We start from the raw sequence: 17301 nt of genomic DNA on the forward strand, positions 1-17301 counted from the left end.
TATTCAACATTGATATATGGTGGGTGCACAGTTACAGTTCCAATTCCAACCTAACCAGTACTACTATGATACTATCTAGATAGAGTTTGGAGTTCATCAAAATGCAAATGACAATTCAATTAGATATTTATGGCTATGCTTATAAAACTTTTAAGACAGCAAATCATCTAGTCAAATACTTTTGCAGATATGCAAATATACGATTAAGTGTCTTTTATAAGGGATATGGAAAAAATAAAATGCATGTTCTGTTAGCTGCTTCTTGGTTGTAAAGCATAAACATAATGTGATTCTTCCCTAGACAGAAGGGGAGAAAAAGAGTTTTACCAATGCTAGATTATATGAAGAAAATGTTGTCCTATAATCAAGTGCACGACTGTTGAAATTGTCTGGTGAATGTTCATAAGCACATTAGCACTCATTCAGGTGGTAAAAACTTGAACTCAATCAGGACAAATTACTCCTACAACAATACATCCAGTAATTAAGAGAATATTTCCGAAAATTATCTCCTCTTTTTTCCACCTTTCCCAGATTTGTTAGAAGCTCCTGCATTTGATGTTGATGCAGCCACCTCCTGCTTCTTTGTCCTTCCATGATGTTTGGGTACCATCTCTGCAACACGAAGCATTAGCTGCTTTCCTGCAAGAAAAATAACAACCAATTTCAATAATTTGTTATATCCATGCAACAAATGAGAAGTAACTATAAGAATGTTTTTCTCAACATTCTAATATGGCATCTTACGAGAATACACTAAGCACCCTTTCTCTATATCGTTAAAAAAAAAATAAAATAAAATAAAGAAGTCACCATCATACCATTGCCTCAAAATTTTAAAAATATCAACACAAACCTAGGGATTTTGCCCTACTCTGGAGTCTGCACTTCAGCCTCGGTGAAGCAGCCTTCCCTCATCCATGGAAAAGGGGAAGGAGGGAAAACTAATAGCAGTAACCTATCACTCGTTGAAACCATGGAGCAGCATAAGAAACATCTACCACGATCTCATGTCGTGATTAATGTTATTTGGAATAAATTGCTATCAATAACTAAGACCATCCAACATCGAGACTTGATTCTCATCAACTCCAAAGCTAGCAACAAGTAAATACATCAAGATTCAAAAGTACTAGGATACTGCCAATGCTACAAAGGGAAATGACATTTTATGAATTAAGTCTTGTCAAACTTTTAGCTCCACAGTCACCAATAAACATGACCCGAAAATATGCCACCCTATAAACAACACCTGCACTAGACTTAATCTAATTGATTTAAGGGAATTTCATATTGATGTTTGCAACCCAATCCATGACTATTTACAGATAACAAAAGTCAAGGAACACATGGATTGGACATTCAACAGTAAACAATTCAATTTTACAAGTGACATTATCATACACATCAAGAACCATCTAAGACACACATGATTCAGCCAACACCCAACAGCTATTGATGTTAGAGAAAAACAATATGAGAGTACTACAATGATTCAACTTTACATAAACATAAAAGTAAAATGGGTATCCACAAAAATTTGATTACTATATTGAACAACTTACTGGATGAGATAGTGGGATTAAAAAGAGTGCCATCCTCCTTCTTCAGTAACACCCTCACTCTCCCTCTTTGCATGAAATCACGCGGGTAAGCCTTGTCAATCTGTGTTCATCAACAAAGTTACCATACACAAATAAAAATCTGATAGCAATAAATATTCATAAAACCCTTTTAATTTTTGAAGATACCTCAATTGCAAAAGGGAGTTTCAGATAGCTGCAGCAATCGCCAATTTCAGCACACGTGGGATTCTCGCACGCTTTGCTGAGTCCAATTCGTCTTCCTTCTGCCATCGTCTTCTTCGAATTTATGTAAACAGGGTACAACACTATCCATCTCTTTATATTCGGCAATTCACCATCCACGTTCATTATTCACAAAATAAACAACGAATTAACACGTTAACGCCACCAGATACGAAGCCAAAATCGAATCTTCGAATTTTCTATGAGCAGTTGAAACCTGAAAAGAATGTCTTAGAGAGAGAAACTTGTGTATGCAGAGAGAGAAAATATTGAATGAGAGACTGTGATAGATGTAGGGATGGCAACGGGTTACATTGAGTGAAACTAATATACATATAACAAGCATATTTTGGTAATTTCAAATAATAGGATTATTCATTATTCGAGTCTCTGCGGGGGCAGGGATTTTATTATACGGGTTCTCGTTCCAATCTGTTACAGAGTCCTACTAGGGAGCTAATGAAATATTTGTACAATATGTATAATTGAATTCTTGATCTTTTAGATCTAGAATTTTGATACTATGTTATGATATCATTCATTCCAAAAATTTCAGCTGATGAAAAAAGATAACATTAATGGTTATATCTCTAATACTTTCTTAAATCTCCATTATACATATTGTACAAATATTTCATTGACTCCCTATACTTTCTCTATTTCTAAATCCCTCGCCAGCAAGTAATTTTTCGCAGATGCCTGCTCCGTCGAAAAAAATTACCATGCCTAGATAAACGATAAATTTTATTGGATTGGGTTTTCATTGAGTCCAAACATAGTAATATTTATAATTTAGGTCTAGAGAAAAAAAAACCTGTTGTTTACGACAATAAAAAAGAATTGGAGGCGATCCTGTAGAGGGAGGCGCTGAGAAAGACAATCAAAAACTTCTGGAATACAAGAACAGGAGCGCAAGAGCACACAAGGGCAGTGCAGTGCGGGGCAGCGCCGTCAGCAGCCTCGTCAAGTCAATAGCATCGTCTCTTGAACGAATTTTTCATCACCAAGCAGCAGGAGTCCCAGTTTGATCTATCTTATGCGATTTCGTCCTTGTGCGATTATCTTGGCCAATTTTGCGTTAGAATTGTTTGACTTCAAAACAAGAAAAGAAATGTTAAGTAAAAATTGGTTAGAAATTGGTTTGGCAAGTTACACGTATGTTAGGGTTGTTGTAAAATAAATATAAAATAAAGAAGTATAAGTAGAAGACTCTAGTACTACAATTATTATTTCAATATAATAAAGATGATTAATATATTTACTAATATTATATGTAAAGAGTGAGAGAGAAGACTATTCAAAAATACTTGTAAAATAAAGAAAGAGAGAGAATTGTATTAGTAATATAAAAGAGAGAGAAGATTTTTATTGCTGTGTGTAAATTCAAACGAGGCTTCACCTATTTATACAGGTAACAAGCCTTTGTTTTCTTCAACATTCATTAACTTTTAATTTGTCTTGAAAGGTGATTTCTTTGCATGGAAAAGATTAGCCGCCCAATTGATAAATGGGCGTTCATTCTATTCTTATCACAACACTCCTCCTTGGATGCCCATTTAGGATTATGCCTTGTTAAAATCTTACTAAAGAAAAATCCAATGGGAAAAAACTTTAGTGAAGGAAAAAGAGTACAATATTCTTTGTGATGGGGACTGCTTCATTAAAAACCTTGTCAAGAAAAATCCAATGGAAAAAAATCTGACCAAGGAAAAAAGAGTACAGTCTCCCCCTCTTGTCAACATCATTTAATATCTCGAAATCGACGCATCCCAATTTCATGCACCAATCTTTCAAAAGAGGATTTTGTGAGTGACTTTGTGAATAAATCTGCCAGATTGTCACTTGAGCAGATCTGTTAGACATCAATTGTCCCTTGATTTTGAAGATCATGAGTGAAGAAGAATTTGGGAGAAATGTGCTTTGTTCTATCACCTTTGATGTATTCGCCTTTAAGTTGAGCAATGCATGCTGTATTATCTTCAAACAGGACAGTTGGAGCTATCTTATGATCAATCAGTCCACATGATGATAGAATATATTGATCAAACTTCTGAGCCAAAAACACTTGCGACTTGCTTCATGAATCGCTAGTATTTTAGCATGATTAGAGGATGTTGCTGCAATTGTCTGTTTCGTGGACCTCCATGATATAGTTGTACCACCATATGTGAATATGTATCCTGTTTGAGATCTCCCTTTATGTGGATCAGACAAGTATCCAGCATATGCATAACCAACTAATAGTGACTTGGATCCATAGGGATAAAACAATCTCATATAAACTGTTTCATGAAGATATCGAAAGATTTGTTTGATTCCACTCCAATGTCTCCTGGTTGGAGAGGAACTATACCTTGCTAGTAACTTCACAGCAAATGATATATCGGGTCGTGTATTATTAGCAAGATACATTAGTGCTCCAATTGCACTAAGATATGGTACTTCAGGACCAATGATATCTTCATTTTCTTCTTTAGGACGGAATTGATCCTTTTCCACATCCAAAGATCTTACGGTCATTGAGGTACTCAAGGGATGTGACTTATCCATATAAAATCTTTTCAAGATCTTCTCTGTTATGTTGTTTGATGAATAAAGATCCCATTTTTTATATGCTTGATCTGCAGGCCAAGACAAAATTTAGTCATTCCAAGATCTTTTATCTCAAACTCTTCTTTTAGAGTTTTTATAATTGTTGGAATATCTTCAGGAGTTCCAATGATATTTAAATCATCAATGTACACAGCAATTATAATAAATCCAGATGCAGTTTTCTTTATGAAAACACATGGGTAGATATCATCATTCTTGAATCCATTTTCTGCCAGATACTCAGTAAGACGATTATACCACATTCATCCAGATTGCTTTAGACCATATAAAGATCTTTGCAATTTAACTGAGTATAATCTATGTGAATATTCATTGGATAGTTTAGACATCTTTAGTCCTTCAGGGACTTTCATATAGATATCCCGATCTAATGAGCCGTATGAGTAGGTTGTTACCACATCCATTAAATGCATATGCAGTTTATGATATGCAGATAAACTGACTAAATAACGCAATGTTATCGCATCCACTACAGGGGAATACGTTTCTTCATAATCTATACCGGGTCTTTGTGAAAAACCTTGTGCTACAAGTCGAGCTTTGTAGTGTACAACTTCATTTTTCTCATTTTGTTTTCTCACAAATACCCATTGGTATCCAACAAGTTTTACATCTTCTGGTGTACGGACAACAAGTCCAGAGACTTCCATTTTGCAAGTGAGTCTATCTCAGCCTTCATGGCTTCTTTCCATTTTGTCCAATCATTCTTTTGTCGACATTCTTCGATTGATCTTGGTTCAAGATCCTTACTTTTATGCAAGATATTTAATGCCACATTATATGCAAATATTTCATTGACAATTGTCTTATTTTGGTCCCATTTCTCTCCTGTAAAGATATAATTTATCGAGATCTCGTCATTTTCACAATTTTCAGGTACCTGAACGTCTTCTGGCGTTAAAACTATATCAGAATTTTGGACAACTGCAGGTGTCTTTAGTATGTCTTTTTCAACAGGAATAGTATTTACCTCTTTTCTTTTTCGAGGATTTTTGTCTTTGGAACCGACAGGTCTGCCACACTTCTGGCATGAATTTGCTTCAGTGGCTATTTGTCCGACTGGGAGATCAATTCGAATTGGGGTATTTTCCGCTGGTATATAAGATTTGGTTATCCTCTTTGTATCGAAAAATGCATCAGGCAATTCATTTGCTATTCTTTGCAAATGTATAATCTTTTGAACTTCTAGTTCACATTACCCTGATCGAGGATCTAAATGCATCAACGATGATGCATTTCAATTAAGTTCCTTTTCAGGAAGCTTATTCTCTCACCCTAATGTTGAAAATTTTGATTCATCAAAATGACAATCCGCATCGGGCTTTAAATACATCCCCAGTTTGTATCTCAAGATACCTCACTATAGAAGGAGAATCATATCTAACATATATCCCCAATTTTCTTTGGGGTCCCATTTTGGTGCGATTAGGTGGTGCAATGGGAACATATATCGCACACCCAAATATTTTTAAATGAGAAACATTTGGCTGTTGGCTAAAAGCTAATTGCATAGGAGATAACTGATGGTAACTCGTTGGCCTCAAACGAATAAGTGCTGCGGCATGTAAAATAGCATGCCCCCAAACTGAGGTTGGGAGATTTGTTCTCATAAGTAAGGGTCTAACAATTAATTGGAGGCGTTTAATAAGTGATTCTGCTAACCAATTTTGTGTGTGAGCATAAGCTACTGGATGTTTAACACTTATTCCATTAGTCATACAATAAGCATCAAAAGCTTGGGAAATAAATTCACCAGCATTATCAAGACAAATTGCTTTGATTGAATTTTTCTGGAAATTGTGCTTTTAATCGAATAATTTGAGCTAGTAATCTCACAAATGCCAGGTTGCGTGAAGACAATAAGCACACATGTGACCATCTCGAAGATGCGTCTATTAGGATCATAAAATATCTAAAAGATCTACATGGTGGATGAATAGGTCCACATATATCGCCTTGAATCATTTCTAGGAATTCAGGGGATTCAAATCCAATATTTACTGGTGATGGCCTTAAAATTAACTTTCCCTGAGAACATGCAGCACAATAAAATTCACTAGATTTAAGAATCTTCTGGTTCGTTAGTGAATGTCCATGGAAATTTTTAATAATTCTCCGATCCGCATCATGGTTGTTCCCGGATGACCCAATCGGTCGTGCCAAGTTATGAATTCATTTGGGCTAGTAAACTTCTGGTTTACAGTGGCATGTGATTCAATTGCACTAATCTTGGTATAATATAACCCAGATGAAAGTGAGGGTAACTTTTCTAATATAACATTTTTATTTGAATCATGAGTTGTGATACATAAGTACTCATGACCTCCCTCATTCATAGTCTCAATATGATGTCCATTTCGGCGAATATCTTTGAAACTCAACAACTTTCTCAGAGACTTGGTAGATAATAGTGCATTATTTATTATGAATTTTGTTCCTCCAGAAAACAAAATTATAGCTTTTCCGAAGCCTTCTATCACATTGCCTGAGCCAATAATAGTATTAACATATTCTTCTTTTGGCACAAGATGGGTAAAATATATATATAACTTTTGAGAATTGTGTGCGAACTTACACTATCCGCAAGGCATACATCTTCATTATATATTCTTGCCATTTTCTTCAAAAATAAATAATAATCAAATGAGTAGTAATACATGCACAGTCAAATTGAATTCTTGATTGGAATTATTTTTCTAAAAAAAAAACACTGCACATAATGTCATATACTAAAATTTTATTTTAAAACTTGACACATTAATGATTTCAAAATTCATAAACCTTAATATTTCATTATTTATATACATCATATTTGAAATTTAAATACATAGAAAATAAAACTTAACAATAAGTTCTTTACATTATTTATTTACATAGATACTTAACAATCTCACATATTAAACTATTCCATTATTGATCAAATAATCAATATTTCCTTCAGGATCCTCAAAGAAATCAGATACATCGTAATGAGTGGTAGAATTTTCAGCATCATTTGAAACAAAATTCGTGCTAATAACGTGTTGTAAAATAAATATAAAATAAAGAAGTATAAGTAGAAGACTCTAGTACCACAATTACTATCTCAATATAATCAAGATGATTAATATATTTACCAATATTATATGTAAAGAGTGAGAGAGAAGACTATTCAAAAATACTTGTAAAATAAAGAAAGAGAGAGAATTGTATTAGTAATATAAAAGAGAGAGAATATTTTTATTGCTGTGTGTAAATTCAAGCGAGTCTTCACCTATTTATACAGGTAACAAGCCTTTGTTTTCAACCTTCATTAACTTTTAATTTGTCTTGAAAGGTGATTTCTTTGCATGGGAAATATTAGCCGCCCAATTGATAAATGGGCACTCATTCCATTCTTATCACAAGGGTTAACTCTTTAAAGTCTAACTATATATGATTAGTTGCTGGACCTTATGTGTGCTTAGGAGTGTCAAAATTTTCCAGGAGGCGGGGTTCCTGAATGGGGCTCCGACAGCGAAAAATTTTTTCTGCCGAAACGAAGATGAAAAAAAATTTTCCCGAAGTAGATGTGGGGATCCGAGTGAGATTCCCGTCCCGTATTCTTCATAATCTCCGAATATGTTAAATTACTTAAACACCCTTAATAATTTGTTTTTTATTTTGGTTTTTTAGTCATTTCACCTTCTATATATATATATAGAAAAGTTAGAAACCCTAACTCTTCTTCCCACACACTAGCGCCGTTCCAATCCCAAGACTCACCTTCAGTCCCTCACCCTCCTCGCGAAACCCCTCCCCTCTTGCGTTTTCTCCCTCGTCTTTGCACTCAGCGTCCCAGCCAGCCACCTCTAACCTCCTCCATCGCGGCCTCGTCACTGTTCGTTTCAGCCAACCTACTCACTGCATCATCACCACATGGCACCGTTTGCTCTATTCCTTCGCCAACGTCGCTATTCCGTTGAGTCTGTTCAACTCCTATGCCGTTGCCGTCAGGCCATCTTGCATTACTATCCCGTGTCTCTGCTCTTCTCTTCACCAGTGTCTCTGACCTCTTCGTCCATTTCTTCTTTATTTCTGGTAAGATTCACTGCTCTATCTCTCCTTTTCTTCTTGTATTTTGGCATTTTACTTCATTAATTTGAATGCATGCTATTTAATAATTAGTTTTTGATAATGTAATTTTTCATACTTTAGGTTTCTATTTTTTTTTATGAATTTGATGTTGATGTTGATTTTGATTTTTTTTTTATGTTGGTGGCTGTTGTTTTTTATTAATAAATGCTTTGTTCCATGAATTTTCTGATAATTCGTAGCTGTTTTTTTATTTTTTTTATACTTTAATTTTTTTTTTTTATTAATTCTGAATTCTAATTTTGTTGGCTATTTATGACTTTATGCTATGTTGGGTTCCGTTAATGATCTTGGCTGTTGTTATGTTATACTATGCTCTGTTTATAAAGATGTTTTTTTTTTTTTTTTTTTTTTTTTTTTAAAACGTAAGACTCTATTCTTGAATCATATAGATATAGCGGTAGATTACATTGTATTCCTTCTCCAATTTGGCTGATGTGATCCATTATGAAATTAAATTGGAACCAATTGATGACTAAACATTAAAGAAAGCCTAGTGAGGTGTAAAGTTTGTGCCTGCTACATAATATTGGCAATATAATGTAAGTAATGATTCCCTTATTGATCATAAGGCAAGCTTAGCTTAGTTTATATATAAGGGGTTGGATGAAAGCAAGTTTGAATAGATAAAGAGGTACTACGTCCCCGGTTGAAATAACCTCGAAGCTAATTCAAACTAGTGGGAGGCTGTGTGCATAGAAAGTGCACAAGAATCGATTTGAATTGGAATGCTATATATGAGTTGTTGAATAATGTTTACTAAAAGCATATACAAGTTATACCGTTCTTCCTATAAAAGTTACTTTAATTTTATTAAGAACTTTAATTTTCATTCTCATTGCATGATAGTTAACTTATATTAGACTTTTTGGCTGTAAAGTGTGTTATGTTAAGTAAAGATCGAATGATTTATATTTCTGAATCTTTTTTTTTGTATATGAAACTATCTAGAATCTAATTTAGTATTTCTGTATTAAATTTTGTTGTTTATGTACATGATGGATAGTTTTAGCTCGATTCCTATTGAAGTTAATAATAAGATAGAACCAACTCAAGGTGATGAGCGTCAAGCAATTGAAGTACATTTTCAAGAAACACAAGAGGAAGGATGAGAAGAAATACAAGAGGGAGGACAAGAAGTTAGCCAGAGCGTGCAAAGCAGTCCTAACAAAAAAGGATTAACTTCTGAGGCTTGGGTGTGTTGTTGGTATTTGGATGTATGTGGTTGGTATTTGAGTGTATGTGACTGTTAGTTGCCTAGTATTTTTATCTATTAATAATATTTTTTATTCCTTACAGGAAAAATGACAAGCAAGAGTCAAGGTGGGAAAAAAATACAATGTAAGTACATACACATATATATATATATATATCTTAGACCAACTCAATTTTTTCTAGTATAAATATAGCTTATTTAAATAACTCTCGTTTTGCTTTATTTACAGCAACCAAGGATTTGAGATGCTCCACGCAACTATTGAATAAAAAGTTTGAAAAAATGAGTGAAGCAAAGAAGGCCATCATTTGGGAATTAGAATTTGATGGTCTGATACACATCCCCCCGATGAATGTGCCACACAAACGGTTGAAGGAGTTGGCATATTCCTTTAATTTGGAGAAAAACAAATTGGACACAAGGCACAGTTCGTTAAAAGTTAAACCCAAAAAAATAGGAGTTGTCCTTGATCTCAATGCATCAAGTAACTGATTACAGAAAACCTTTATACTTGTATTCTTTGTAATCTATTCTTTGTAATATATTCTTCTGATCTCATGTAATTAAGAAATAAATTTAGGTGTATATGGATGATATTTGAGTGTATTTCAAGTGATTTGGAGTGTAATTGGTATTCTTTTTTGTAGGAGACCTATTTCCCGAAAATGTGAGTTTTAAAGACCTTTTTAAGGAGAACAAAGAAATTCTTAGAAGGTTTTAGGGAAAAACATTGAAGAATCTGACCGATTAGATGATGGATATCGGTGTTGACAACGATCAAGATCGCCTAATGTTCAAGAGGATTTTCATCCTCTATATTCAAATGGCGTTCTTGTTGCCAACTACCATACATAAAGTATCTCCTATCCACATGCCTCCAATTTTTCGACTGGACAACATAACGGAGTGGAACTAGGGCAGCCATGTCCTCAATTTCATCATCAAAAGCATAACCAATTACTGTTTGAAAAAGAAAAAATCGATTGATGGTTGCCTCTACGCCTTGATGATAGTATATTTTCATCAAACAAAACATAGGAGAAGCAATCCTTGGACTGCCCTGGATTAGCCATTGGAATAGGGAGCTACTGGTTAAGAGGATCAGAGCAGAAATTGATGGCCATATGGTAACTGAACATAATATTTTCTCTAATTTGGGTGTATTTGATTTATATAGATCATGTAAACTAACGTTTCAACTGTTTCAGGGCATCGTCAAAAGGGCGGAAGTGAAAAAGAAATTGAAGAAAATGAAAGAGAAAGAAAAGAAAGAAAAAAAAAAGACAAAAAAGAAGAAGGTAAGTTCATCGGAGAGTGATTCATCGGGGAGTGAGTTTGGTTTTTTCTCTGAGTCTGAGTCTGAACAAGACTCAGAAAAACCAACAGAAACAAGAAAACAACCCACCAGGACAGCTAAAAAGTAAATAATATTTTTTGGTGCATTTTGTCATTTTTAGGGTATTTTTTGCTAATGATTGTTTGCTCTCCAGAATAGTATCCAAAAAAAGGAAACAGAGTGTGGAGGGATTCTTCTTCAAAAAGTGAAAGTGAATCCGATGATGAGTAAGATTTTGAAATTATTATTGCATTGCTTTCTTTTCTGTTTATTATGAAAATTTGATGTATTAAATGAGAAACACTCTGTTAATACATCAAATTTTGATAATAAACAGAAAAAAAGCAATGCAATGACAATTTCATTATTTTATTCATCATCGGATTCATTTTCATTTTCTGAAGAGGAATCCTTCATAATCTGTTTTCCTTTTTTGGATACTATTCTAAAGAGCAAACAATCCTTAGCAAAAAACATCCTAAAATGACAAAATACATCCAAAAATATTACTTACTTTTTAGTTGTCTTGGTGGGTCATTTTCTTGTTTCTATTGGTTCTTCTGAGTCTTGTTCAGACTCAGACTCAGAGAAAGAAGCAAATTCACTCTCCAATGAATCATTCTCGGATGAACTTATCTTCTTTTTTTTGTCTTTTTCTTTTTTTTTCTTTCTTTCTTTTCTTTCTCTTTCATTTTCTTCAATTTCTTTTTCACTTCCGCCCTCTTGACGATCCCCTGAAACAGTTGAAACGTTAGTTTACACGATCTACATAAATCAAATACACATAAATTAGAGAAAGTATTCTGTTCAGTTATTATATGACTGTCAATTTCTACTCTGATCCTCTTAACCAGTAGCTCCTTATTCCAATGGCTAACCCAGGGCAGTCCAGGGATTGCTTCTCCTTTCTTGTCTGTGTATTTTGTTTGATGAAAATATACTATTATCAAGGCATAGATGCAGCCATCAATCGATTTTTTCTTTTTCAAACAGTAATTGGTTATGCCTTTGATGATGAAATTGAGGACATGGCTGCCCCAGTTCCACTCCGTTATGTTGTTCAGTCGAAAAATTGGAAGCATGTGGATAGGAGATACTTTATTTATCGTAGTTGGCAACAAGAACGCCATTTGAATATAGAGGATGAAAATCCTCTTGAACATTAGGCGATCTTGATCGTTGTCAACACCGATATTCATCATCTGATTGGTCAGATTCTTCAATGTTTTCTCCTAAAACCTTCTAAAAATTTCTTTGTTCTTCTCAGAAAGGTATTTAAAACTCACATTTTCGGAAAATAGGTCTCCTACAAAAAAGAACACCAATTACACTCAAAATCACTTGAAATACACCCAAATATCAGTCATACACACCTAAATTTATTTCTTGATTACATGAGATCGGAAGAATATATTACAAAGAATGCAAGTATACAGATTTTCTATAATCAATTACTTGATGCATTGAGACCAAGAGCAGCTCCTATTTTTTTGGGTTTAATTTTCAACGAACCTTGCCTTGTGTCCAATTTGTTTTTCTCCAAATTAAAGGAATATGCCAACTTCTTCAATAGTTTGTGTGGCACATTCATCGGGGATGTGCATCAGACCATCAAATCCTGATTCCCAAACGATGGCCTTCTTTGCTTCGCTCATTTTTTCAAATTTTTCATTCAATAGTCGCGTGGAACATCTCAAATCCTTGGTTTGCTGTAAACAAAGTAAAACGAGAGTCATTTAAATAAGCTATATTTATATTAGAAAAAATTGAGTTGGTCTAAGATATATATGTGCTTACATTGTATTTTTTTTCCACCTTGGCTCTTGCTTGTCATTTTTACTGTAAAGAATAAAAAATATTATTAATTGATAAAAAATACCAGCCAAATAACATTCACATACACCCAAATATTAGCTATATACATCCAAATACCAGCAATATACACCCAAATAATAGCCAGATACACCCAAATATCAGCCACATACATCCAAATTTAGTCACATACACATTTATTATTTTTTCGATTACATGACATTATATGAGTTCAAAATGATATTCAAGTCAACCAAACATGCATACAATGACACAACAAGCGCAAGCACAAGCACAACAGCACCAGTTATACTTGAATACTCTTGATATATACCAGTCACATATATCTGTATTTTTTTTTGAATTACATGACATTATTAGTTCAAAATGAAATTTAAGTTCAAAATGTCACTAGAAGTACCAGTCACATTCGAATTCGATTGATATACACCAAAAAATTGGTCATATACACTCAAATATGAGTTCACTTGAAATACAGTACAAAGTTTATATGTATACAAACTCACTTCCAAATATGCAAATATGCACAAAAACAGATGAAAAAATACGTTAAACCATCCACTAAAGAGTACGTAAAACAGTATCACCGACTTGAACAGTTTTACCAGAACATTAATATCTATTTTAAACCAAGAACATATAATAAATCTACTTAATAAAAGAGAAATATGACGATATAATGATTCACCTTTGAAATCAGAAAGAGAAATATGAAAAACTTCGAAGATTAGTGAAACAGTACCATGAATATTGTTTCTTCTTTCTTTTCGGTGTTTTTTTATGGAGATTTTAATGTTTGCTTGTTGATTTTATCGAGTGTTAGCGAGGGGTTTGAAAGCTTCTTCAAAGTTTTCGAATGTGCTTTGAATCTCGACGGTTGTAGTTTTGATCGAAGAAGAAGAAGAGTCGTTCATAATGGTGAGTTAGCGCGCTTTGGAAACGGTTGAGTACGCGCGTGTTTAACACGCTTGAGTTGGGTGAGAGTAGTTTCTGTTGGGTTTGGCCCAACTTATAAAATTTGTAAACCAAAAAAGCTTCTATGTATAGCATAACGGTTGCTTTTAATATAAATATATTTTTTAAAATAGGACATTTTTTAATTATATTAAATACAAAAATATCAAATAATTTCAACCTTAAATATTTTGTAGAGTAATCTCTAATAATTTTATTATTATTATTATTATTATTATTATTATTATTATTGAGTGTATATATATATATATATATATATATATATATATATATATATAAAAATTTAATAAATAAATTTATCATTATTTTTGTTCCAAAAATACAAAAAAAATTATGGTACAGTATTATTGTGTAATTAATAGTAATAATAATAATTATTATTTTTGGACGTATGACTGTTATGTCTGACAAAAAAAAACGTTAGAAATTGATCTGTATATTAATTTTTATGGAGACTAAAATGTCCACTTAATAATTTTTGAAGACTGATATGAATAATTATTCTGCTAAAAAATAAACTAAAAATTGATTTATTTGTTAGAATAAAACTTTGAGAATTGAGCTGTATATTAATTTTTTTTAAGGCTAAAATATTTTTAAAATTCTTGGACTAATTTGTGTAATTATTCTAAAAAACCAGTAAAACTGTAACCCTAAACCCGTTCATCCTCACGGCCTCACCCATACACGCATGGGAATTTGGAGATGACTAGCCAGCCACCGTAAACTGCAGCCCCCAATATCTCCACCCCCGAACTACTCTCCGTCGCCCAGAGGGTATCGCGCCGCTGGCATCTCCCTCTCCGAGCTCACTCTCTTTCACCGTCACAAACGTCACTCTTCTCGCCCGCCTCCCTCTCCTTGGCTCCTTGCTTGCTTCTTCCGCGTCGTCGACGGTAAATTCCTCGTCCTTGCCTCTGGTCTCTGTTTGTTCCTAACCCCTGTTCGTCCTTGTCCTCGTCCCTAAGCCCTCTCGCCTTTGTTCGTCCCCAACCCCAACCTCCCTGAGTCTCTGTTGTTTTAATTTGGTTCAATGATTTCACTCGCATAAATAAGTTATTTTTTGAAAAAAAGGTTAATTAGTATCTGTAAGAGTATTGTCATTGTTTTGATCATTGTTCTAAATGTTTGGAAAAACTGGAAAAGCATTGTTTTGATCAACAAATAACAATATACTTAAGAACTTAAGATCATTGTTAAGCATTATTTGGGAAAACTGGAAAAGCCAAACAGTTTTGTTTTGATTTGTATGCATAGGATTGCTTACTGTTTGCATGTTAATTACAACTTAGCAGCTGATGAGAAAAAGCAAAATCTGTTTAAGTTTGTCATTCTGGAAAATTACTACACTCTTGATTCTACTGTACCAGGTTATGCTTGTAAATAATAACTTTTCATTCTTCATTCTTGAATAAAACTATGCACAACAATTATGATGGATATTGATAGTTCTGGATTGATTCTATCACCAATTTGATATGATCTTTTGTGTATAGCATTTACCGAGCTCCCGCTAAAAATTGGTATAGACATGATAAATTGCTTTGATCATTGTTATAAATTGGTTTTGAAGATGAATGTAACTAATGATCACCAGTCACATGTCAGTGTTGGCCAACAATCACAATTTTTATGTTGAATTGAGAAATTTTGAATTTTATGGAAAATTTATATCGTATTTTTAATAATTTTTTATATTTAATTGAATCGGTTCACCCACAGTTAGACCTTTGAACCATTGAACCTATTACTCGACCGGTTCACCAACCGTTCGGTTCTCGCAACTTCTACGTGATGATGGATTCTCGTGAAGGAGCAAGGAAGGGGATTGAAGAGGTAAAATTGAAGGACGAGGAAAATGTTTCTGCACAATATGAATTGTGTCAGTTGCCTATCACGTGCTTCACCGAAATCGTGAACGATGTCAGCCTCCATTTTCAGATTATACAGTTTCCAAAACAGGTTTTTTTTTCCCCAATTATGGTTCTCATGCAAATTCACTTCTTTTTTGTGTTGATAAAATGATAATGATTAATGGTCAATGATGTGTTTGTGGGATTATGGCAGATATATGTGTGGGTTGGTTACACCTCTGCCAAATTGGGGAACTTGTATGCAGCTGCTCACACTCGCCCTGTAACTTCTCACTCTTTTCAAAATCACATTTACTAATTCTTTTGTTTTCTAAAGATTGTGTTTTTATGTGGATTTGTGATATGTGATTGTGGTTAACTCAGAACAATAATGTATCAATAACTTCGTTAATGGGAGGGACTTCTGATAACACTGGCTCTGGTCTTGCTTGCCGCTTAGGTAACTATTATTATTGTCTTTCATAATAATGGGAGCAAAAAAAAAAATTGTTTATTTGTTTTGTTTTAGTTGTTGAATTGATGGTATTTGTGTTGTTTGTTTGTTGCAGTTCTGAAGACTGGTCTCAATGTCATTTTGGCTTGCAATATTCCCAAAAATAGCCCTATGATTGAGGTTTAGCACAGTTTTGTTATGTTCCTTGTATCATTGTGATTAATATGACGGTTCAAAAAAGAAATCATGTTCATATTTTATATCTTAGTTTTGCAAGTTGAATGGATATGCAGGCTGAAGCTGAGAAAATATTGGTTCAGAAACTCAATAGTATGGGTTACGGCATGTCTTGATTGGAGGAACTTGTAGCATTAGCGTTGCTTGCAAAACATTGGTACATTGACTCTCAATGCTCTGTGGCGCTATATCCTTTCTAGATTGGAAGAAATTTCTGTGTACATTGTACTTTTATATATGTAAGTTCTTGACAATTAGATCAGTTACTCTTTTAAGATTGTTGCTGCATTTGATATCAACTGGCTACAGATATTGCAATTTGACTACTTATAGCTACTTGGAATGTTTCATATGTAATTTCTTGATTCAAGAAAGAAGTGACAGAAGATATTCAGGGCCAAAACATTGTTACATCATTTGTATTGTATCTGAAAATCAGCAAAATTTCCTTGAGTGAAAGAGAGTAGATAAGTAAATTGGATATATGGTTTGCAAAACAATTTCCTTGGGACCAATGACAATGGTACCAATAAAAATAGTTTAATATGAATTAGTAGTTACTTTCATTCTTATAGTTCATAACTTCACATCTTGTTTTTGCAGAGTTTTTAATTTTTGAATGTTGAAGGTAAATAAATTTGGTATACTCTAAATTGATATCATGTTCCAAGTCTTTTTAATTTATATTTTTCAAGAACAATCAAATCGATAGTAAAGCTACAAATAAAACAATCTCATGATAATTTTGGACCTCGGTTATTTTACTACTTTGAATTTTGGAGCCAGAGGCTATAACCGACGTTACTACCCATATCGTTAGTTACTATGATGTTCTTTGCTCACATAATCATGGCGTGAGATTT

At 33.6% G+C, this 17301-nt stretch overlaps 2 protein-coding genes across 3 annotated transcripts; one reads left to right on the forward strand and one right to left on the reverse strand.

Annotated features, from left to right (window-relative positions):
• Positions 1 to 321: 321 nt before the first annotated feature.
• LOC107635235 (signal recognition particle 19 kDa protein) lies at positions 322 to 2185 on the reverse strand. Its single transcript, XM_016338644.3, has 3 exons — positions 1752 to 2185; positions 1566 to 1665; positions 322 to 642 (listed from the first exon to the last, which is right to left on the reverse strand). The coding sequence occupies exons 1-3, from the start codon at positions 1932 to 1934 to the stop codon at positions 506 to 508; spliced, it is 420 nt and encodes a 139-aa protein (XP_016194130.1). The 5' UTR covers positions 1935 to 2185; the 3' UTR covers positions 322 to 505.
• Positions 2186 to 14519: 12334 nt separating this feature from the next.
• LOC107635244 (proteasome assembly chaperone) lies at positions 14520 to 16841 on the forward strand. Of its 2 annotated transcripts, none has more exons than XM_016338654.3 (6): positions 14520 to 14790; positions 15617 to 15856; positions 15962 to 16030; positions 16132 to 16207; positions 16317 to 16381; positions 16495 to 16841. In XM_016338654.3, the coding sequence occupies exons 2-6, from the start codon at positions 15689 to 15691 to the stop codon at positions 16552 to 16554; spliced, it is 438 nt and encodes a 145-aa protein (XP_016194140.1). In that variant the 5' UTR covers positions 14520 to 14790; positions 15617 to 15688; the 3' UTR covers positions 16555 to 16841. The 2 variants fall into 2 exon arrangements, with proteins under 2 accessions (XP_016194140.1, XP_016194148.1); XM_016338662.3 differs by having other exon boundaries at positions 14538 to 14790; positions 15621 to 15856.
• Positions 16842 to 17301: the final 460 nt, after the last annotated feature.

This window comes from Arachis ipaensis, chromosome B1 (assembly GCF_059453495.1).
Source record: "Arachis ipaensis isolate K30076 ecotype BB chromosome B1, ASM5945349v1, whole genome shotgun sequence".
Classification (NCBI taxonomy): Eukaryota; Viridiplantae; Streptophyta; class Magnoliopsida; order Fabales; family Fabaceae; genus Arachis; species Arachis ipaensis.

What these genes read in the sequence shown, in the direction of transcription:
- LOC107635235 (XM_016338644.3), bottom strand. Translation starts at nt 1,934, where the DNA reads ATGAACGTGGATGGTGAATTGCCGAATATAAAGAGATGGATAGTGTTG. An exon ending in AACTCCCTTTTGCAATTGAG is followed by an intron (nt 1,666 to 1,751) that starts GTATCTTCAAAA and finishes TGATGAACACAG; the next exon opens with ATTGACAAGGCTTACCCGCG. An exon ending in TAATCCCACTATCTCATCCA is followed by an intron (nt 643 to 1,565) that starts GTAAGTTGTTCA and finishes TTTTTCTTGCAG; the next exon opens with GAAAGCAGCTAATGCTTCGT.
- LOC107635244 (XM_016338654.3), top strand. Translation starts at nt 15,689, where the DNA reads ATGATGGATTCTCGTGAAGGAGCAAGGAAGGGGATTGAAGAGGTAAAA. An exon ending in TTATACAGTTTCCAAAACAG is followed by an intron (nt 15,857 to 15,961) that starts GTTTTTTTTTCC and finishes GGATTATGGCAG; the next exon opens with ATATATGTGTGGGTTGGTTA. An exon ending in TGGTCTTGCTTGCCGCTTAG is followed by an intron (nt 16,208 to 16,316) that starts GTAACTATTATT and finishes TGTTTGTTGCAG; the next exon opens with TTCTGAAGACTGGTCTCAAT.